This window comes from Epinephelus fuscoguttatus, linkage group LG5 (assembly GCF_011397635.1).
Source record: "Epinephelus fuscoguttatus linkage group LG5, E.fuscoguttatus.final_Chr_v1".
Classification (NCBI taxonomy): domain Eukaryota; kingdom Metazoa; phylum Chordata; class Actinopteri; order Perciformes; family Serranidae; genus Epinephelus; species Epinephelus fuscoguttatus.
Window position 1 is genome coordinate 42,701,646 of NC_064756.1, and position 24,633 is coordinate 42,726,278.

The 24,633-nt window shown below is 41.0% G+C and overlaps 1 protein-coding gene across 6 annotated transcripts in view; it reads right to left on the bottom strand.

Annotated features, from left to right (window-relative positions):
- The window catches only part of myo18ab (myosin XVIIIA b), a 241,528-nt gene that overhangs the window by 72,511 nt on the left and 144,384 nt on the right, over positions 1 to 24,633 (bottom strand). For all 6 annotated transcript variants that reach the window (XM_049576736.1, XM_049576735.1, XM_049576734.1 and 3 more), the window contains 4 exons: positions 24,420 to 24,548; positions 11,033 to 11,176; positions 8,270 to 8,359; positions 5,765 to 5,884 (listed from right to left, as the gene is read on the bottom strand). In XM_049576736.1, coding sequence (XP_049432693.1) covers positions 5,765 to 5,884; positions 8,270 to 8,359; positions 11,033 to 11,176; positions 24,420 to 24,548 — 483 coding nt within the window. The remainder of the gene's footprint in view (positions 1 to 5,764; positions 5,885 to 8,269; positions 8,360 to 11,032; positions 11,177 to 24,419; positions 24,549 to 24,633) is intronic.

The window sequence follows — 24,633 nt, forward strand, 5'->3', positions numbered from 1 at the left end:
TGATTTCACAATTACAGTCCTGGCTCTGGCTCTGGCTGTGTGTGTGTGTGTGTGTGTGTGTGTGTGTGTGTGTGTGTGTGTGTGTGTGTGTGTGAGGGAGCAAGAGAAGAGAAAGCTGGTGGATAGCTGAAAAACAGGGAGCAGCTTATAGACAGCTTGTGTCCATGTCAGAATGACTGCATGATGCACTGCACTGTTGCAGGTGTCAGTGCAGCACTGGCTGATCCGCTGTTTTGGCAGAATATGTTTTGAATGATATTAAGGTTCAAACTTATGCTAAGATTTCTTTTAAGTCTATCTTAATACTACAATTGCATGCCAGATACTGTATACAGTTTGTTGAAAGTGCTAATGGTTACTGTAATCATTCCTCCTCTCCAATATGGCTGTGAAGTGATCCCTTCGAAGTGCCTGTGATTGCACTGTAATATATATATGGGGAGCGAACCCAACAGTCCTCTGCTAAAGTATGTTCCAAAGTTCAGCTGAAGCTAATACAACGCTACAAATTGAGGCTGGAGATAGACAAATCGAGGTTTTGGATTTTTTAAGGGTTCTTCCTGAAGGGGTGAGGTTCTACCCAGAACCATTTGCTTCTGAAGAACCCTTTTTTGAAGAAAGGGTTCAATATTAGCTTCATATTAACTTCAGTTGAACTTCACTAAAAGGATGTTTTGCACTGTATGAGGACCATTACTGACAAAGTAGCTATAGCTCTATAAACTGAATCACTTTGCAGCCAGTATGGAGAGAAGGAAAAACGAACAAATAACTTTGCAAGTATTACAGTGAGATCCTGTAGAATTAATACAACACACGCAGAGTCTATCCTTTATCAACTGTACAGGTGGGCTGAGATTAAAAGGGAGTCACTGGAGCTCATGCAAAAACTACTTGCACAGACAGATTTGTTCATAAGAGGCACATAAAAGTGATTCAGAAAAATTTCAAATTCATGCAAGGTCCAGATCTGTCATTGCAGTCCTATACAGATACTCTGCATTTCTCCAAAAGCAAAAAACACTTTGTTTGACTTGAGATATTCCTAAATCTGCATGAATTTGGAGTTTAAATATGATACAAAAATTAAGTAAAATTTTATGCAAAAACCACCACATCATCAAGGGTTTGTTTGTTTATTTTTTTTGTTTGTTTTGTATTTTTATTGGCATCTTTTTCTGCAACTTAAACGTGTAGTTGTTGTCACTCTGACAGCTGCCTCAGGGTCTTTCTGCAAGTCTTTGTCCAGGACCATCTTCCATTGCACCCGACAATGTAACATCACTCACTGTAGGCCATAATATTCTCTCGATTAATATTTCCAAGATTCTCATGTCCCCTTGACATTCCCTCATATTAACCAGGGAAGGACAGTTAAAAATGAAGGACACTTTTAAGCATCTAACCTCAAACCATTTCCTCTTCATTTCAGTCCAGTGCTGCTGCAGCTGTAGTTGTATTCATTTTCTGACTGTTTTGGGTTCTCTAGTATCAGTACTCATGGTGCTGAATTTGATGTATATTCGTCTACTGGTTTTTAACAACAGGACTTGAAGCTCAGCAGTCTGAAATTCTTCTTTTTACTCTTTGGTAAAACATTTTGTGAATGAATGAAAACTTGCTCACTAACAGAACAGAGCAAATAGGCTTATAAGGCAATTTTGGGCTGTTGATGCAAACGGTCAAATCTCACAAAGGCACCACTGCTCGTGAACAGATGGCTTGTAAAGGCTGAAATAAGGGGTTCACAAATAGCTTTTAGAGATGTTTTTTGTTTTTTTAACAAGAGTGTACAAAACTGTTCTCACATGAGGCCAATGTGAGCACTGTGCCTCACAATAAAATGGCATATAAAAAAATGCATTTTAGAGGTCTGACGTGGATATGAACGAATGTCAACACAATTTCAGAAGAATCCAAGTGTTTATAAGATGTAAATATGGTACAAAATGCGCCACAAGTTCAAAGGTGTCTCAGAATTATTATGTGACTTTATGTGCCTAATCTGGCACAGTACAAATGTCATTATTTACAGTGTTGTAAATGCGACCTTATAATAATACTCCAGCAACATCCTGTAAAAACATTTTTTTCAGGGAAACAAAGAAAGAGAAATCTGCAAAGATTGAGCTACAATTACTTTGTGAAAAATATACGTGTCAGAAAATCTACTGCTCGTGTGAAAAAAAGCCTGCCCTGTATAATAAGCATAACATTCGTAGTAATCTTTGAAAAAGTGTATTTGTTCCTACAATGAAAGACTCAGGGAAGAAGAGAATGTTCTGTGCTTGAACTCTCCAATACTGAATAAATTAATGGCCACATACATACAAACTGGAATTTTGTTGTGTTATAGGTAAAAAAAAAAACATATTGAGACAGAGAGGTTTTACAGCTCAACAGGCTGTGCTCTCCTGCTGCACACACCTGAAGGGGATCATTTGATCTGCTACATGGGAATACAGTGGTTAATGTGAGTTCCTGCATATATGTGTGTATGTGTGTGTGTGTACACTGCGTTCCAAATTATTATGCAAATTATATTTTTCTCTGATTTTCCTAAATAGTTGATGCAAATGACAGTCAGCATAATTTTCAAGTCATCAGCTGTTAAAGTTTAATTCAAATGTTATTGAACAAACCTCCCAATGAAAACAGTATTTTTTTAAAAAAATAAAAAACTTAAAATGCACTGTTCCAAATTATTATGCACAACAGAGTTTCAAGACATTTTCTAGGTTGTAAAGAACTGAAAATAGTCATTTGTTGAATATGCAGCATTAGGAGGTCATATTTACTGAAATCAAAAGCTATTTCAATCAAAAACATCTTAATAGGTCAAGTTACATTTTAACACAGGACCCCTTATTTGATAGCAGCTTCACAATTCTTGCATCCATTGAACTTGTGAGTTTTTGGAGAGTTTCTGCTTGAATTTCTTTGCAGGATGTCAGAATAGCCTCCCAGAGCTGCTGTTTGGATGTGAACTGCCTCCCACCCTCAAAGATCTTGTGCTTGAGGATGCTCCAAAGGTTCTCGATAGGGTTGAGGTCAGGGGAGGATGGGGGCCACACCATGAGTTTCTCTCCTTTTATAGCAGCCAATGATGCAGAGGTATTCCTTGCAGCATGAGATGGTGCATTGTCGTGCATGAAGATGATTTTGTTTCGAAAGCACGGTTCTTCTTTTGTACCATGGAAGAAAGTGGTCAGTCAGAAACTCCACATATTTTGCAGAGGTCATTTTCACACCTTCAGGGACCCTAAAGGGGCCGACCAGCGCTCTCCCCATGATTCCGGCCCAAAACATGACTCTGCCACCTCCTTGCTGACGTCGCAGCCTTGTTGGGACATGGTGGCCATCCACCAACCATCCACTACTCCATCCATCTGGACCATCCAGGGTTGCACGGCACTCATCAGTGAACAAGACTGTTTGAAAATTAGTCTTCATGTATTTCTGGGCCCATTGCAGCCATTTCTGCTTGTGAGCATTGGTTAGGGGTGGCCGAATAGAAGGTTTATGCATAACTGCAAGCCTCTGGAGGATCCTACACCTTGATGTTCGGGACTCCAGAGGCACCAGCAGCTTCAAATACCTGTTTGCTGCTTTGTAATGGCATTTAAGCAGCTGCTCTTTTAATCCGATGTATTTGTCTGGCAGAAACCTTCCTCATTGTGCCTTTATCTGCACGAACCCGTGTGTGCTCTGAATCAGCCACAAATCTCTTAACAGTACGATGATCACGCTTAAGTTTTCGTGAAATATCTAAGGTTTTCATACCTCGTCCAAGGCATTCAACTATTTCACGCTTTTCAGCAGCAGAGAGATCCTTTTTCTTTCCCATATTGCTTGAAAATGGTGGTCTGCTTAATAATGTGGAACATCCTTCTTCAGTAGTTTTTCCTTTAATTGGGCTCACCTGGCCAACTAATTATCACAGGTGTCTGAGATTGATTTCAGTGATCCAAAGAGCCCTGAGACACAATACCATCCATGAGTTTAATTGAAAAACAAAAAAATTAATCTTTATGACACTTAAATACAATTTGCATAATAATTTGGAACGCGGTGTATGTGTGTGTGTGTGTGTGTGTGTGTGTGTGTGTGTGTGTGTAATCAAGTGTCAGTATGGACAAACAGCAATGAATTAACAAGTGACAGAAGAATGTTGGTTCCTGTGTGAGATCATACAGGAAGTGATTCATTTACACACAATGCTATTAAAAGGTCCATTATGCAGGGAATATATTTGCAGAAATTGAATATAATATAAAAGTATGCTTTGTTGGGGCTTTGGTGGGTAAGTGGATAGAGCAGGCGCCCCATGTACAAAAGCAACGTCCTTGCTGCAGCAGCCACGGATTCAATCCCAGCCTGCGGCTCTTTGCTGCACGTAATCCCCTCTCTCTCCTCATTTCACACTGTCCTGTCTATTAAAGGCATAAAAGGCCAAAAAAATAATCTTAAAAAAAAAGAAAAAAAAGCATGTTTTCTTTTGTGTACAATCACCTGAAAATGAGAATTGTGTTTTTGTTACCTTAGAATGACCCATTTCTATCTACATCGGGAGCAGGTCCTTGTTAGATCGCCATGTTGCACCGCCATGTTCCTACAGTAGCCCAGAACAGACATACCAAACACTGGCTCTAGACAGACTCATTTGTGCCTTCCCATTTTCATGTCAGCCATTGTAGTGGGAAGCCTAAATCGTTTTTTAACGTGAAATTGCTTTACTCAGTGTTTTTAGCGGTATAAATCATCAGGTCCCTTTGTTTTTCAGAGAACAGACCCCTGCAGCTAATTCAGCTCCCAGTAAAAACCTCCTGGACAATGAACACTGAAGGAATTCAAATCGGGAGTTTCAACTGGTTGCAATCTGCAATTCTCATGGCTAGATGCCACTAAATCACCCTAAATTTTGCCTTTAATGGACAAGGTGAAATGGGGAGAGAGAGAGAGAGAGTGGGGGGGATGACAAACAGAAAGAGTTGCAAGCCGGAGTCGAACCTGCGACCGCTGCGGCGGCAATGATTCGCCTTTGTATATGGGGCGCCTGGACTATCTACTACGCTACCGATGCCCCAATCCAGCACCTCTTAAATCATTCCACTTCTTTCCATTTTCACTTTGTCTCCCTCCACCAACGCCATCTGGTTGACTTTTTGTTCCAACAACAACATCAGTACTCCTTTAGAAACCTTACAATATACTGTACTAAAAAATCCCACAAGATCAAAGGCACTGCTGGCTAACTGTTCCGCTCTTTAATAATTCAAGCTGATGTACTAATGTTAAATTTATATACAAATGAGCATACATTTAACTATATTTTACAATGCGCCTTAACATTAAACTTCATGGTGAAGTTGGAGAATGTGGCTGTGCTGTAGAAAACTTTATTACCTTATTGCTAAAGGGCTAATTGGGCAATAAACTGTTATCCATCTCTATTTGCCATCACAATAAAGTAGCTCCATTTACATTTGCCTTAATAGAACTCTGCTCGGAAAAGAGCATCAAGTGATGGAATGGGTCAGTGCTATAATGGACACAGTGACACATTAGTTCCCTGGTGTGCGACAGTTTTAATCAAAGCTAAACTTGAGAGTTAGACTGCAGCCATTTAATGGTGCAGTATGTGAAGACAACAAGACTCTCTTATTACATGACTGTGTCACTTAACAACAGTTCCCCTGTTATCTTCTGTGTGTGTGTGTGTGTGTGTGTGTGTGTGTGTGTCTCTCTCTCTCTCTCTCTCTACCTGCAGGTCCTTGATGTCCTTCTCAAGGCGAAGTCTCTCAGAAGTCTCAGTCTCCAGCAGCTGGGAGGCCGACTCCCCAGTGTTCCGCTCATCAGCCAGCTCTGATGACAGCTCTGTGATCTGATGCAAAACAAAAACATACATACACAAAGTCACACACACATAGAGCAAGTGTCAAGCATGTTTATACTGTATATATGTTCAGTTTGGACAATTTATTATGTCACAAACAGAAAATGACAGAAAACACATAAGAACTATGTTCTTTAGCAAAATCAACACACTCTTCAACCAAAACTTAGTTGAATGTTTATTTGGGGAAAGACAACTATATTTCCATGGACGGATATGTACAGGATATCACATGGCATATTAGTTTTCCTCTGTGGCTCTCCCCATTAGAATTACATTCCATTTTCATAGTAAGTGAACACTGGGGGTGCTTGTCATTTGCCTTTTTACATGTTTCCTCGCTTCCTGGATGACCAGGAAATTAATCTTGTCCACCATTATGCCTCAAGGCTTGAGCAATGATACAGGAGACCATCCTTAGCAGAATTTTTTTTTTTTTTTTTTTTTTTTACAGAAGTCTATTATTGGACTGAGAGTCCCCTGTAGTGGAAATCTGTCAGTGACTGGATGCTGCAGCTGACTGGACGGCTCTGATCATTACAGTTTTAAAGTGGGACAAACAACAGATTCAACTTTAAGGTGTGACACCATCACCATGTTTAGATTTTAACTGTTAAAACAACTTTTATCATTCATCAGATGATGTTGTAGCAACATGCACCCACCTACACTTGGACAGCATATCACCTTCTCTGTGTAATACAACTCTTCAAAAATACAGCATCTGAAAATCTGTTATGTGGTGTTCCCCATGGTTCCGTCTTTGGCCCGCATCTGTTTGCCTTGTAAATGCTTCCCCCTGGACAGATAAAACTCTTTAAAGGTATCTCCTATCCCTGCTACGCAGATGATATTCAACCATACATTTCATTTAAGTCTTAAAATGTAGCACATTTGTCTGTTTTAAATGACTGCCTCAACGCCTCTACAAAAAACTTGATGTCAGATCATGTCCTACGACACAATGCTGACAAAACAGAATCTTCTGTTACTGTTCCACTCAGTCTTGTCCCCATGTTAATGGAAGGTCTGGGTTCTCTTTCCTCTTCTGTTAAATCCTCCCTATGAAATTTAGGTGTCACTATGGACCAGGTTTTGGCTCTGACTCTGGAACACAATGAAACTCAGGGCCATTGTGTCACCTGCAGAGATGGAAATTATGAGTTACGCTTTTATCTCATCCCGTCATGTCTATAGTAATTGTCTTCTCACCTGCCTGAGCGGAAAATTCCTGGATAGCTTACAAGTGGCCCAAAATGCTGCTGTGAAGCTTTTTACCAGGTATCAAAAAGGTCTCATGTGACACCTATTTCGATTTCTCTTCACTGGCTCACCATCAAATTAAAAATCCAATTAAAGGTTCTTGTGATCACTTATACAGTTCTACATGGTCAGACACTTGCCTACCTCAGAGATCTACTGCAGCCCTACGTTACAAAATCTGATGTCTGATCAGGGTTTGTTGGTTGTTCCTACCTCTAGGCTCAAGGGACATATTGGTACAAATGTAATATAATATTAAAAACTTAACTTTTAAACTTAAAATTGAAAACTGTGTTATCGTTACCTTAGAATGAGCTGTTTATGCCTACATACAGAACAGGTCTTCTTCCATCGAGCCCACCATGTTGTTTCTACAGTAGCCCAGAACAGAAAACCAAACACCATTTGCATATTTGCGTTGGCCACTGTAGTTCTCCTACATGTTTGGCACATGGGAGAAGTTTCAGTTCTGCAGCCTCACTGCCAGATGCCACTAAATCCTACACATAAGTGCTACTACATTAGGTGAGCAAAAACAAGATTTGAGATAGCAACAAGCTGCTTTTTTAACTCTATTTTACATATATATATATATGTATATATATATATGTATATATATATATATACATATATATATATACATATATTTTATATATATATATATATATATATATATATATATATATATATACATATATATATATATATATTTATATATATATATATATATATATATATATACAGATATTTTTATATATATATATAGATATATATATAGATAGATATAGATATATACATATATATATATACATATATTTATATGTTATATACTGTACGCTGTATAGCATGCTGTACGTAGTGCAATGTGTCTAGCCTTTGTTGTCTTCTTACATTCTGAATTTTTATACTAACAATATTAATCTTGTACAGCATGCTTTGGCAATAATGTCTCCAACTATGGTTAAGCCAGTATGCAAAGCTGTCATGTGTCTAACTTTTGTGAGAAAAAATTCAAAATTCTTTATATTTTTTCTCAGCATTCTGAGATGATTCTCAGACATGACCTTAATCCTCCTCTCTACACGTGTCTGCCTGTGTCTGTGTTTTTACCCGGCTCTCAAGGCGGTCGCTGTTGAGTCTCAGCTCGTTCCTTTCTTTCTCCACCTTCTCCAGCTTCTGCTTCAGCTGCTGGATCTCTTCCTGACAGGGAAATACAGACAGTGTTAATGACAGACAGACAGACAGACAGACATGTTTGTAAAGATACAGCAGATGGAGTGAATTAATCAGCATATAAACTCATAATACTCATAATTTTGTTCATTTGTTTTTGTTTGTGTAATTGTAGGGTTGTACTTTACACAGTTTCATATATCATGTATATAAACTAAGCACAAAAAGTAAGGAAATTTGTGTTTGGTAGATTGTTTCTTTGTTGTAACAATGCTTCTTGACAATACATTTTATATCATTGGAAAGCCTGTTTATTTCCCTTTCAAATGGTGTCGCATTTGTAAGGAACATGCATTTGTGGGATGAGCAGCAGAGCTGAGTATGTGGGTTGCACCCATGAAAAATTTGCCAAATCTTCTCTGCAAATGCCAAATAGCTTTTTTTGCTGTTGCTATTGACACTTGTTTTGAGCTTCTGTTACCCCCAGGTGCCAATCAGGCACCTGATTGTCAGCACCTGTGAGCATGAGCCCTGCTGCAGTGATCAGGTGGTGTCTGCTCTAAGAATCAGCATGCCATGTTTGACTGATCTGGATAAGGCCTGTGCAAGAGGGCAACTTCAAGCTGATGTTCTGCAGAACCAAGTTGCGGCATTATTTGGAGCGAGCCCTAGTACCATCTGCAAACTGAAGGCCAAGTTCCATATAATGGGGGATGTAAGAGACAGGCTGCATAGTCGGCGTCCCAAGAAGTCCGTTTCCTCATCCTGTCAGCACTTAGGAACCGTAGGCAGTCTTCATCAGATATGCAGTCAAGGTTTGCAGGACGAAATAGCCAATGGCCCAGACAGTATGGAGCAGGCTGCACGCAGCCAATCTCCAGTCTCATAGGGCTGCCAGGAGGCCTGCTATGACTGCCTTTCACCGCCAGGCCCATTTGCGCTGGTGTCAGCAACAAATGCACTGGAACCTGAACATGTGGAGGAACGTTATGTTCAGCAATGAATCCAGATTCTGCCTATGGCAGTTGGATTGTAGGGTCAAAGTGTGGAGAAGACGCGGCAACCGCTTTGCTGATTGCTGCACCGACAGAGTAACATCTTTTGGTGGAGGCTGTGTGATGGTGTGGGGTGGCATCTCCCTCACTGGAAAAACGAGGCTTGTCATCATTGGAGGCAATCTCAATGCAGAGAGATATCGAGATGTAATTCTGCAACAAGTGGCAATCCCATAACTCCACAGTCTGGGACCAAACTCTGTCCTCCAAGATGGCAACGCTTGCCCCCACAGAGCAGGGTTTATCAGAGACTACCTCCAGAATTTGGGAGTGGAGAGGATGGAATGGCCTGCCAACAGTCCTGACCTCAACCCCATTGAACACTTGTGGGATCAGCTTGGGCGTGCTGTTCGTGCCAGAGTGACCAACACCACCAAGTTGGCTGACTTGCGACAAATGCTGGTTGAAGAATGGGATGCCATCCCACAGCAGTGTGTGACCAGGCTGCTGACCAGCATGAGGAGGAGGAGGAGGTGCCAGGCTGTTGTGGCTGTGTGCGGTTCTTCCACACGCTACTGAGGCTCCTGTTTGTTAAATGAATAAATTGTTAAATTGCCAATATGTCTTGTTTCTTCAGACTTAAATCATCCAATCCACCAAACAAGAGTCAACAGCAAAAAAAAAGCTGTTTGGCATTGGCAGAGAAGATGTGGCAAATTCTTCATGGGTGCAACCCACATACTCAGCTCTGCTGCTCATCCCACAAATGCATGTTCTTTACAAATGTGGCACTATTTAAAAGGGAAATAAACAAGCTTTTCAACGGTATAAGATTTGTTGCCAAGAAGCACTGTTACAACAAAGAAACAATCTACCAAACACAATTTTCCTTACTTTTTGTGCTTAGTTTATATTGTGTGTTTTTTATATGATATATAATATATTTGGGTTGGGGGGGGGGAAATTGATACAGTATTGTATTGCGAAATTGAACATATTGAAAACTTTATATCATCAGATAAAACAGATGTTGACAAAAAAATTCATCCTATTTAGAATTTTAAATGATATTTTGTTATGGATTTGGCCAACTTTAAAGAGGGCTACCACAGACATTAAATGAAATATTAGACAATACATCAAGTGGGCCACTTCAAAAAATGACTGAACCCAAATGAAAGGAGGCTGGAGCACTCGATAAAATTGCAGAGCTTTTAATAAGGTGCAAACAGACTGACGTTTCGACGCTACTGCGTCTTCTTCAGAGTCAAACGAAAGTTTGAAAAAACTCGTTTGTTTGACTCTGAAGAAGACGCAGTAGCGTCGAAACGAAAGCTCTGCAATTTTATCGAGTGCTCCAGCCTCCTTTCATTTGGGTTCAGTCATTTTTTGAAGTGGCCCACTTGATGTATTGTCTACTATTTTGTCCTGTGCTGTGAGCACCGATCCAGTTTTATTTTTGGCTGAAGCGCAAGAGTGCCTTTCTTTGATTAAATGAAATATGATGACTCCTATGAGTTTGTATCAGCCTTCAAAAATCCAGTCTTACATTCCACCAGAAATATGCCTTTTATTTCCTCTAACAAGTCAAAGCCCAGCATCATTTACACCATAAATCCATAAACACGTATATACACCAGAATGTTTGTCTGTGTGCGCGTGTGTATGTGAGTGTGTGAGTGTGTATGTGTTTCTATATGCTCACGTCCTTGCCGCGGATCTGTTCCTCAGTGAGCTGCACCTCTATCAGAGGTCTGACGGTGGTGAAGAGCTTCCACCATGGCCAATCTTTAACACCACGATTCTTCTTTATGTTCTTCTGGATGCAGCGGATAGCCAGATCCTGGATCTGTCACACATATGCAATAATATTAGAAGGAGGGATTAATTGATTAATTAATCAACCAACATAATTTGGTTAGTTTACACCTGTAAGAGCATTAACAGGTCACTGCTGATGGATGCACTGTTTTTTTCAGAGTGGTCAAGTGCCAATGTAACAGCAAATCACTACCAAGAGGTACATTAGGACAAGTGGGTTATTATTTGGCAGAGGGACTTTTTTGAGCCACCATTTACAATTCCTGGCTTCGTGACAAGGTATTTATTTATTGTACACCACATATGCTTACACTTGCATATTGTTTGCTGGACTGGAAGATTTTTCTTGGTATCCTGTAATGCGGGTCATTCCTACTGAATGTTACAATTTTCACTTGTGGATCTACAAGCAAATATGTGGGAGGGTAATAAATAAATGTTTTGGGGGTAAAAAAAAAATTAAATGTTTGTGCTGGCATTGGCTCCTCCTCCAAAATAAGACATAATGAGCAAATCTAGAATTTTAAGTCTACTGGAAATGAGAATCCTGACTGTACTTCAATTCAGACTCTCCAAATTGCTTCCATTTGTAAAACCAAACCAAGACAAGATTTTCTTCAAGAAAGGAGATGCCTTATAACATGGCTAAAGAGAAGATTAGGCAGTCACCAGCCCTGTATGCTCACACATGCCTCAAAATCATCAGCAGTTTCATTTAATTTGGCAAAAACTTGTATGTGGTTTGGCTGATGTCTATCAGACAGACTGCTAAGGTTTTGAAACACAAATTAAACCATCAATGTTACACTGGCAGCTTGTTGAAGAGGCATTAAGAGATTTTTTTCACTAACTGCAGGTAATCTGGAGGGCCATTCATAACACACAATTGGGACAAATTGCTCTCTTCAGCAAAGAATGGCATGACTGGGAGGTCTTGATGACAGAAATGTTACTCATCAGAGAGGATTTACAGGGGAGATGAAAAAATCTTTTTCAAACATGGAACCCAGGAATTTTTATTTTTTGAAATGTTCATGTCACTCGAAATGTCAGCTTCCATTTTCAGGTTTGGAGATCAGGAATGACCCAGTTACAGAGAGAGCTAAACTTCTGACCATGAAGACCAGTAACTGGTTTAAAGCTGACTGAGGGCAGGGAAAAGATCTGTGGCAGTAGCGCAGCGGGATGAAAGGAAAAACCAGCAGTCTTGAAGAGTAGCTTGAGAAATACTGATCTGGGCCATTTCACTCTAATCTTCTTCAGAACACTTTTATAAACTTTATGTCAGATTCCCACACTCCTCCTGATCTGGACAAGAAAATACTCTTTCTTTTCCTCAAGCTTCAAATTTTAGGGCGACTTTTCTTGATTGAGGCTGATTTAATGTTACTTGACAAATCATCTTTTCAAGAAGTTGTTGTAGTAGATTAGTAAATTAGTTTTAAGTTGTAAATAGTAATCAAATTTTCAGGTAGAGCTAAGAAGAAACAAGTCTGAGAAGTCAAAGGCTCTCATACTAATATCCACCTTTTAAAGAAAACTAGACTAATTTGCTTATTTCAAGAATCAGAGCTATTTTAAAATTGTGCTAGATGAAGATAACACAGCAAATATTTGTCCTCTTCCTTTCATTTTGGTGACCTGTTTAAGTCTTCACAGCGGGACAGTTCTACATTTAAGTTTATGATATCGTCCTAGTCGGATTTAAGGCACATTGCTGCACCAGTATTACAAAAAATGACACGATTATATATAAATAAAAAAATGTATTCTCACACTTAGCCTGAAACTCAAAATTATCTTACTTGATATTATACAGAGTTGACATTCACTTACTATTGTACTTCTTCTGCTGTGGCTCGTGTCTACTCTCTACAAACAGAAGCTACTGTGCGTAGTGACGTCCTGGCAGAGGGATCCATCCTCTGTCATTCAGTGTGTTTACATGACCATAAGTAGGTCGGTTACTAAGGTAATCGGAGAACCTGTTTACATGTAACCCGGTTACTGTACATCTGCATATACATGCAGCAGCTCAGTAATCAGATTTCTCCCTGACCTCTGACCCTGTACTGCAAGCATGGCTCTCATATTTTATCTAACATAAAACAATGGATGGAATATCTTGAATTTGAAGATGCATATCACTCCATGAACAATCTCTCCTTTCATCTACCTGCTCTGTTGTTACATTCCCTGTCTGAAGTCATTGTCCTGCACAAGCTCACATGCAAACAGCCCATGGGGGTACAGGGAGGGCAAGGGTGAAATTATTCCTTTTCTGAATTGAGGATCTAGGCATCAAGGGCTTATGGTGTTCAGTTTCTAAGGCCCTCTGAAATAAATCTGTGATTTGAGCTATGTAAGTAAGAGAGTTAGTTTTATTTTACGTTTTGTAAAGCCTTATATATATCTTCTGTATATGCACAAAATATGGCCTGAAAGAGGCATACGCCACTTGCCATGCAAAAGCTGTCATCTATAAAAAAAGAGACTCGCAAGAGAATATGTGCACCTGTAGTGAAACTGACCAATGGGTGCAAAAATTGTGGACACAAGGGAAGTACCTGACACAAATGGTCATATGTACAATGATGGCTCTTACACTTTTAATTTCACTTCATATTATTTCAAGATACAACTGATTGTAAGTCTGATTGCTGTAATAACTAAATAAAGATATAAACATAAACCGTTATAAGCATATGAATAATGTAATGGCACTTGTGTGTAATGTTGCTTTGTGTGTACCACTTGTGGGTGTGTAGATGGCAGGATATAAGGCTGTGCACACATTTACAGGGGACTGTGATTTATAAATCTAACACTTGCCTGATGATGAGTGTGTGCGTGATTATATAAATTGGAATCCTTGTTGGCACACACCATTTTAGACTTTTGTGTGCACATACTCTTTTTTTTTTTTTTTTTAAAGGTAAATTTTGGGGCTTTTTGCCTTTAATGGACAGTGTGAAATAGAGGGGGAGAGAGAGAGAGAGAGAGAGAGAGAGAGAGAGAGAGTGGGGGGACAACATGCAGCAAACGGTTGCAAGCCAAAGTCGAACCCGTGACCGCTGCAGCAAGGCATTGCCTCTGTACATGGGGCGCCGGCAATATCCACCAAGAAGCTACCCACGCCACTGCACGTAATTTTTTAGTATGGATCCGACAGGTGTCCCCTATAGTGGTCAATCTTTACATGGAAGATGTGGAGAGGAGAGCGCTGACCACCTTTCCAGGAACAGCTCCTAGCCACTGGTTCAGGTATGTGGACGACACCTGGGTCAAAATCAAAACTGAGCAAGTGAAAACCTTCACAGAACACATTAACACAGTGGACCCCAACATTAAATTCACACGGGAGGATGTCAGAGGAGACAGTCTACCCTTCTTAGACTGTGCAGTGCACACTGAAGAGGACAGGAACCTAAACATAGAGGTGTACAGAAAACCTGCACACGGACCAATACCTGCTGTTTGACTCTCACCACCCACTGGAGCACAAGTTGGGAGTTATCAAGACACTGAATCATCGGGCTGAAAATGTGCCCACTAGGACAGAGGGGAAGGTAAAGGAACAGAAACACATCAGGGAAGTTCTTCAAACCTGTGGCTATCCCGACTGGGCCTTTGCAAAAACCTCAAAAAGACCCAGAGCAGACAGAGAGGAAGAGATACAAAAACGTAACAACATTGTCATTCCTTATGTTGCAGGAGTGTCTGAGAAACTCAGGATTTTCAACAAACACCACATCCCTGTGCACTGTAAACCCAGTAACACACTGAGACAGAAACTTGTCCACCCCAAGGACAAAATACCCAGACATATGCAGAGTAATGTAATGTATGCAGTTCAGTGCAGCCAGGAATGCACAGATTTATACATGTGCACATCTTGGCCAGGGAGGAAAGATGATTTGAAAGAGGAGTAAAAGAAGCCTACGTCAAGCTGGAACGACCATCGTTAAACAGAGGGGGTAGCTTACAACACTACTTATCCCCCACCTACAATGCAGTCTTGAGATCCCTCCCCAGACGACATGGTGGCCAGGTGGGTCAACGACTCACATTGTGACCATAACGACTCTGAAACTAAGAGCTCACATGTGACCCCTACGACTCTGCAAGGGTTCCCACCCACACAGGGTTTAAAGCCTGCAACTTCGTACCAGTCGTTTAGAACTGAAGAAGCTCCTTGGATGAGAGGTGAAACGTCTTCAAGAAATGCAAGCAAGTCCAGTTGCCTACGATATAGCACTTATGATTACCATGACCTGGATGACTGAGAATCTTCACCGACAAGTATGGATCCAACACACTGTTTTATAAATGAGGCCCCTGACCTTTGTGTTTTAGTTGCAGTGCAAACTGTCAGACTTGTGCATAAAGCCTATAGCAAGGTTTCAGTCCGAATGTAGCTCACAACCATAGACTGTATATAAAGATGGAGGATGTGTCTCCACTTGCTCCAACTGTACAAAAATAAAGCCAAAATATCCTGGATGCAGCCACTGCCATCTTGCTCTGGTGACATAATTTGGAGCTAGAGTCTGTGCAGTGGCAATCTCTACTGGTAACAAGTTCCAATCCAAACATCCGTCCGACCTATCCCGAGTAGCGCCACTGATAACAAGCATATCGATTGGCACGCATAGGTGTCAATCATGACATCAAACCCCCTTTTCTAACATCAGATTAGTTATAGCCAAACTCATCAGAAAAATGAACACTTGAGCAAGCAGCAGATCAATTAGAACTACCTAAAATGACAGAAACTGTCTTTGGGAAAAATTTATTTTAAGTATACTTTGTGTTTTTAGTTTGGCTCCTGTCCCATCCACTAACATGAGGGGGGTGGGGTTTATGACCCAGCCAGCCACCAGGGGGGGCATTCTAGATCTTTTGGCTTCACTTTCGGGGAGCTGTAGTGTTGTCCATCTTTGTTTACAGTCAATGCTCAAAACATAATGAAAATATGTAATTTCTGACAATTCATGTGTTACTGTGTTGCTCTTCACTCCACACATTCTGTACCTGATGTTTTTGTCTGCTGCTACTTAAAGTCTCTTACCTTAAATATACATCATGATTTATTTGCTACTATTTTGCATATTACTCTGATCCATACACCAACTTTTCCATCTCAGCCAAGAATTCTTGAATTTGAATTCTTGGCTGAGATTTCAAGATTTCTTTCTTTTTTTCCTTGAATTTGCAGCATTTCCACTCAGGTTCTTGTGCATTAAAGGAGGTGAATGGAAAAGCAGTGTTATGCTGTGGGAACCTTGGCAGGCACAAATATGCTCCATTTCTCTGCATGCTTGGCCTACTTACAGTCATACTACCAATCTTGGGGACAGTTTGTGTTTTTGGTTACATTTTAATGCAGCCAATTATGACTCACTAACCTCAGGTAAAACCCACTCATTGTTTGCTAATCAGTCACTAACACCTTCTACATGAATTATATAAATATAATGATGGGGTATGCTGTGGCAGATCTAAACAGTGCCCCCCCCTAAATGACAGAAGAAGAAACTGTAATGACGTGTGCGTCTTCCGCTGCCCTCTAGCGCTCCTTTACACCTGCACCATGCACCTAGGAGGGTGTTACATAGGCCCTGGCTTACAAACACACACACACACACACACACACGCATGCGCACGCTCGCACGCATGCACGCGCACACACACACACACACACACACACACACACACACACACACACCAAACAGCAGTGTCTGCCTGAGCCCACCTGTTCCCAGTCGGAGGGGTGGGGGATGGGGAGGGGGTTCTGTCTTTAGGCAACTATTTAATTAGGCTCAGTGTTGGTTGGCTGGCAGTGGAATCCCCCATGCTCCTTCACTCTCAACTGTTCCCCATGAATGTCAAAGAGATAGAGGGAGTAGAGACAGACTGCAGGGCTTCAAAGCAGCCAGCGGATCTCTTCTATTTGTCTATTCCCCCATGGCGAGGCACAGTCTCTCTTTCACCAGCTTCCCTTCCTTTCTTCCTTTCTTCCTTTCTCATTCTCCCTCTCACTTATTTCCCGGAGTGCTTTGAACACTGCTCCCCCAGACAGGGAGAGACAACTTGGAGGAAAACAGGAGACGTTCCCCAAAGTAGGAATATAGACTAGAAAGAGGAATAAACTAATTGATTTTGTGTTTTGGCAATAAAAAAAGCTCCTGAAAAAATTTAATTCTACATCCTGAGTATATAGACGTCCATTCATTACAAAACTAGGAGTTAGCAGCAAAATGTTTTAATTAGGTCTGGGCAATATGGAGAAAATCAAATTTTAAAATATTTTTGACCATATACCTCGATATGGATATAGGGATGATATTGGCGGGATGTAGTGCATGAAAATCAACATCGGCCAACATGCTTTTTCTTAAGTCCCTCAGACTGCCTTTTTGGTTTCAGCCAGCTCCTTTATTGATCAACTGCATATGTCTTAAAGTGCACCTGGCTTTTATTGTTAAACTGTCACAGGAAACTACTATAAACTATAAACTATTGAATGCAGTTAGCACTCTCCATGATTGCTCTTCGACAATGCCTCTATAAAACGAGAGGAGACTGTTTTACATCAGAGGATTGGTCTGTATGTTGCAGGTAGTAATGGAACAAGAAGGAAAGGCCACAGTGTGGAGGTGTTAGATGAAGAGCTGCACGGGACAAACTACATACACTGATCAGCTGCAACACTGAAACCTCTGACGGGTGAAGTGAATAACATTGATCATCTGGTTACAATGCAATATTCTGCTGGGAATCCTTTGGTCCTGGCATTTATGAGGATGCCACCTGACATGCTTCACCCATTCAAATACTGTTGCAGACCAAGAATGCCCCCTAGGCAATGGCACTCCCCAGTGGCAGTGACCCCTAGAGCAGGACAATGTACCATGCCACACTGCATAAATATGCTCAGGAATGGCCCAAGGAATGTGACAAAGACTGCACTGTGTCAAGTGACCTCTAAAGTCCCCAGACCCCAATCTGACTGAGCATCTGTGGGATGTTCCTGTACCCCACCTCACAACCAAATTCATTCAAAAGATTCACTGCCAAATGCAGAATAAACAAAAGGGATAACCCTCGCAGTTAACTAACTACAACTTTCAACTGTAAAACAGAATAGAATGGTGCAGTGACGACAGCAGTTCTTTATGTCAAACACACAAGAACCACCCGTGCACAGTGTCTGAGTTCTAAAACGTGCACACATACGCAGTCTACTAAGCAAGCAGGTGAGTGAGCAAGAGAGAGAGATTGATTCATGTATTTTTTTAATCTAACGTTACTGATACAAAACCCCCATGAAACTCTGATAAGCCTATCGCACACATTTCAAATACCAGCTACTTAGCTGTTGTTTTAGCAGCACGGATAGTGCTGCTGTCCATAGTAAACAAGGAGGGGGCAAGAGAAAAAGACAGAGAGAAGCCCTTTCACACTGCCTGTTCAAGCGGGGATGTCACACCATCATACCGCAGCTAATTGTTATATGAAATTCTTCATGCTGTTGTCTTGGCTAGGAATGCCTTCAATGGGACTATTCCTGGTTAAATTTAAAAAAAAAAACAAAAAAACAGCTCACCCTTATGTATAAAATATACAATGGTGGACTGAGGGGACAGAGTTGTCTCACCTTTAAGCTGGCATAAGAGGTAGTCACAGTGCCAAATCAAAGTCTGTGTAAAAGGGACAGCCAGCAGGACGGGATGGGTGTGATGTTTTGACGACGTGTTATGAGTGCGACCCTCTGTCGTAGCACTTAAAAAGCAGTTAGTAGAAGTTAGTAGCTAAGGCAAAGAAGGACAGCAGCTGAAAGTAGGGCTGGGTTGAAATATTCGATTCATCTGATTAAAACGATCTTCACTGGAATGACACGATATTGATTCATAAAATCCAAGATTGATCTTTTAATATACGCTTTTTACCCACAGATGTGTGGATCTTTAGCCCTGTTAATCTTGCCGGTAGTAAACCAGACGCTTGAGGGACTGTAGTATTGAGAAGCGTCTGATGTTACCAACTCTTTTATCTATAACTGATGGCTGTTAGCTCACTATTTTACATTTGGGTGTAATTCATTATCATGCTGCAGCGTCTCCTCCTGCTGTCTGTGCGTCCTGGCTACTGCGCCACTTTTACGTACAAACACAGATACAGAGAGGTGCAGATAACGTGAGCTGACAGCTACGCTGGTTACTGTGTGTGCAATAAAACCTCCACAGGGGAAAAAGCCAATACTTCATCGATACAGCTGTTCAGCAACATGTAAACATGTAGAAAAATGATATTTCAATCTGCTCTGTCCGCATCTCTTGTCCACCAAACACAAACGCTTTCCATCTAATAGCAAGTTGTTACTAACAAGCTAAAACAACAACTGTTTATGTTGGATGGTTTAGGTCAGTGTGTCTGGTATCTTAAAACTTACCGGTGGTCATGTGACCTGTGGTCATGTGACCTGCAGGCAGTGAGTCTCCTCAGCAGCAGAGAGGACAGGACTGATACTGACTGACTGACTGTGTTCTTTATTCTTTATAAACTTCCCTCAGTATTGTGATGTCAGGAATATGATTTATTTGTTTGACATTTTTATTTTGTTTCCAGTGAGATATTGGGTTTATACTGTGACTTTGCTGATTTAATATTACTGTTAATGCTCTAAAAGTAACACTTAGTTATAAAATATTCAGTTTTATTCCTGTTGTGTTTTTATTCTTTTGAAAAAAATAATTCCTTGTAAATGTTACACTATTCGTTCTCCGAGAATCTCTTTCACATACTATCAATCAATCAATCAATCAATTTTATTTATAAAGCCCAATATCACAAATCACAATTTGCCTCACAGGGCTTTACAGCATACGACATCCCTCTGTCCTTAAGACCCTCACAGCGGATAAGGAAAAACTCCCCAAAAAAACCCCTTTAACGGGGGAAAAAAAACGGTAGAAACCTCAGGAAGAGCAACTGAGGAGGGATCCCTCTTCCAGGACGGACAGACGTGCAATAGATGTCGTACAGAACAGATCAACATGATAAATTAACAGTAATCCATATGACACAGGGAGAGAGAGAGAGAGAGAGAGAGAGAGAGCGAGAGAGAGCTGCAGGTAATGACAGTATCTTACAACAACATTAATGGAAGTAATAATATTATAGTTATAGTTCTGGTTACTGCGGTACAATATGTTGAAAGTATGTATTAATACCTGGCAGTATACATGTGTGACAATAATCATATGTGTATAATAACAGAAGAAGTATGACTAATGACTAATGATGGCAGCAGCAGCAGGAGGCATCTGGCAGGACCACGGCAGCAGCACAACCACACACGTCACGCTGTCCAGGCACCGCTGTGATATGAGTTAATCTGAGAGACAGTGGAGCACAAAGGCTCCGGAGAAGAAGCCGAGTTAGTGACATCCAGAATGGCCGGGTTAGCTAGATGCAGTAATAGGATACGAGAGAGAGAGAGAGAGAGAGAAGGAGAGAAGGGGCCCGGTGTATTATAGAGGGGTCCTCCGGCAGACTAGGCCCAAGTCAGCCTAACTAAGGGCTGGTACAGGACAAGCCTGAGCCAGCCCTAACTATAAGCTTTATCAAAGCTAGCAAAAACTGGCATGGTAACTGATAAAATCTCCAGTCGAATCGAATCAGGACCCCTTGAATCAAAATCAAATGAATTCAGGAAATCAGTGGTGATACCCAGACCTAGCTGTGTCAGCAGATTGGGTAGACAGTGAAATCCAGGATTGTTATTGTTTAGAGAATGCTGCCCAATGGCATGTTGTATGTCACACCTGTCATACCTGTTTTGTGTAACACTGGCATTTGGTTGTGTATAAAAAGCAAAGCTTGTGTAATGACAGTACTTCCTTGCCACCCTATCGCATGATCTATGAGTAAAAAGGACTAGAAAGAAAGAAAGAAAGAAAGAAAGAGAGGGATGCAAGCTGCAAACAGCTGTTGCAAATGGGCTGTTGTTTATGCTGCATTTGGCTGAACTTTCAATGCCCTTTAGATCATGTACTAAGCACTTCATCTGCACAACTTTCACACTCTCCAAACAGCCTAATTGAGCCTAAAAGTTTATCTCCAGTGTAGGAGATAACATCTCCTAGGTAGGAGATAAAACTAACGTTTGGCCAAAAAAAAAAAAAAAAAAAAACACAGAGCAAACTCCACTAAGCTTTGAGGAGAAACTTACTATAAAGAAGCATACAGAGGTGAATTACAAAGTCACTAAATTGTGAATGTTTTCCTGTTCTCTGTCTGACACTGCCTAAATCGTACAAAATGCACAGTAACAACTAGTTGCTTGCAATGGTCACAAAGAAATAAACCCAATTCCAACTTCATCAATCACATGAGATTACTATTTACACCAAGAGATGAGGCTCAAACTGAGTCCTCTGGGGGAGACAGAGTAGTCAAGTGAAACCCAAATGCCCTTGAAAAGTAATTTTAGTTGGCAGCCCTGTGCAGGAAGAAAGAATAAACTGAAATGGTAATAAAAGGAGGACGGGGATCTAAAGCTTAATCTCTACCCAATCTCACACACACACACACACACACACACACACACACATTAACTAGTTATATACAAAATCTGTGCACCAAATGAACTGTGTCTACATGAGAAAACGTCCAAGAGCAACATCAAAACTTCTGTGAAGTAACACACACACAGAAAGTCAACAGATCCCCACTGGTATCTTCAAGAGTCAGTCAGTGCACGCCAGCAATGTTTTCCACTTGTCAGGCTCACTCTGGTGGAACAACACACACACACACACACACACACACACACACACACACACACACACACACACACACACACACACACGACCAACAGTATGCAGGGAGAAGAAAATAGCAAAGAAAAAATCCTTTACAAGGGCAACTTGTGAAGCACCAAAAAAGCTCATTTGGCTACAATGCAAACTAATCTCCTCTGGTCTGAACATGTTTCATTTCACTATGAGCAGTCAAATAAAGCTGAAATGCCATTATGGTGACAGGATAAAGCACTCACCCACCACCACCACCACAGGGAACAGGGATCATAGCCTGACAAATTTTCCTACAGCCTGCCCGCAAACAGAGCTGGCATTGATTGCGGGTGGTCCTTGTCGCTGCACTAGTGACTCCTACTGGCTAGTCTGTGTGGCTCTAGAAAGGGGGCAGGAACCACTGAACATATACCTCTTATACCTCCATTTCAACAGAGCTAACCACTTGAAGGTGTGTCTTTAACTGATGAAGGATTGTCTTGAGTGATAATGTTCAAAAGCAGCAGGCTGATCCACAGCTCAAGTGCCCTGTTATTTTTGCTGCATGTGTTTTTCCCACAGGTAAAAGAAGTTTACCTGTTGGAGGTGAACTGTTTGCAGAGGTGCAGTAAGAGCCTGCTCTTCATCAACTTCTCACTGTGGCTGTTTCTGCTTTTACTCTTTCTCCCTGCAGTGATATTAGACTTGCCTTTATTAAAGAAAAGCAGCCAACAAAGTTCCGCTAATTCAGTAATAAACATATTTCATTTTCTATAGATTGTTCACAATAAATAATAATTTCCTGCTGTGAAGCAGCAAAATAAGGAAATGTTGAGTTTTCGAGCAGCAACTTCACAAAACTTCTAATGCAGCTGATAGGGAACATGAAACAGTAAAATAAAGCAGATATCTAAAGTAAAAGCAGGATGCAGGAGAGAAACTAAAAATGCCTTTCTCTCTGGTCTCCTGCACACGGAGGTGAGTACACACTTGGTTTGCTTGAGGGGGAGAAGGGGGGTTGTCGAGGGTTGGCTGCAGTCGGTGAGATGTCGCCACTACCCGCTTTAGGGCAGGCGGCCCAGCTTTTGAACTACTCTGGGAGGGTCCATCTCTGGGGCAGTTCGGTGTGGCACAGCACATCTGGACTGATAATGGAAGCAAAAAACGGTGCTGCATGGCTTGACTCAGCGCGACCAAAAGTGATAGTGGAAAAGCTCCAATAGTGTGTGTGTATATCCTGATCAGGGTTGAGGTCAGTTGAAAAGAGACAACTGGCTGCCTGCACCTCTCTTTCTATGCAGTAATACTGGAAACTGGCCCCAACCAAAGTAATTTAGCCAGATTGTGTAAATAAAAGAGTTTCCTTGTAAACAAACAAAAGTTATGTTTGCATTCAGTGTAAAAAGATTGTGTGTATCAATCATTTGCAATGCAGTGTGCAAGTGTGTGTGAATGTTGGATTGACAGTTTCAGAAAGTTACAGGGGTTTCAGCTTGTACAAAACAAGATCATCTTTACATTGTCTTTATTTTTATATGGTAGCTTTTTATGCTGTATTTTACGTACCGGTATTTTATATTATAGTAGTGAGGGTTTACTACTGCCAATTTTGTGCTCTCTTAAGATTTCCCAAGTGTTCTCCTGAGGCCACAGATATGCAACAGTTTGAGAATTTACAGCCTAAATGCTGCAACAGCTGCAACTCTGTCTTTCATCCTTACACCGTAAAACACAATCTAATAGCATGGGGCGAAGACATTAAGCTCCATTAATTATGTTGTTCGTGTTAACTGCATAGGGCCAGCAGATAAAAACAATAATAGTTTCTCCATGTATAAAGAAAATTACATTCAGAGGATTAACGAAAAGATTACAAAACCGCCTTCAAACAGACACCCCTTCAGTAGTTTTATAAAGCTCCTGCTGTTTGTTTTTATTGAGAATGGGGCTGTATCCCATGACATCTCCCTGTATATCTGATGTTTCACTTTTATTCATTACCATCAGTACCACATAACAGTGTTCCTAATGGATGATTTTTTTTTTACGAAGTATGCATTGAAAAATATTTTTACAGCAATAAAAATGAGGCTACAATGATGTACCGTTAGAGATCCTTCAGATCTGTTGAAGTTATCGTGGGAATTACTCAGGAATCTGTACTGGGGGGTAATTTCCTACATCTTAGAGTCAAATGCTTTCATTTTGGTGGGGGGATACTTCCTGTATTGATAAATCTGTTTTATTGGGGGGCAATCTCCTTTATGAGTGCAGCTGGTGCGTGCAAACTGGGGTCAGAGTTTCAGTATGGTATATAAGTCTGTACATTCTGAATGTTGGTAGAGAACACTTGGATCTTCTCTCCATGCTGCACGTATTAAAGAGACTTGATTCCTCATCCCCAGTCTGTCACTTCTTCAGAGAGGAGAATTTCCCTCACATTATCCCTTCCCCTACATGCAGCCTTACCTTCCTCTTCTTGAAGGCCTGTCTGGCCAGGTATCCCCTGCAGGCAGCCTGGAACAGAGTAATGTTCCTCCTGGTCTGAACTTCTCGCTGCTCCTCCAGCCTGGACAGAGTCCCCGCTCTGAAGAACACCTGCAGGAGGAGAAGGAGACATATGGCATAGTCACACACAGTTCTTTTCTTTAAGTCAGGACAGATGGTAGGAGAGGTTCACATA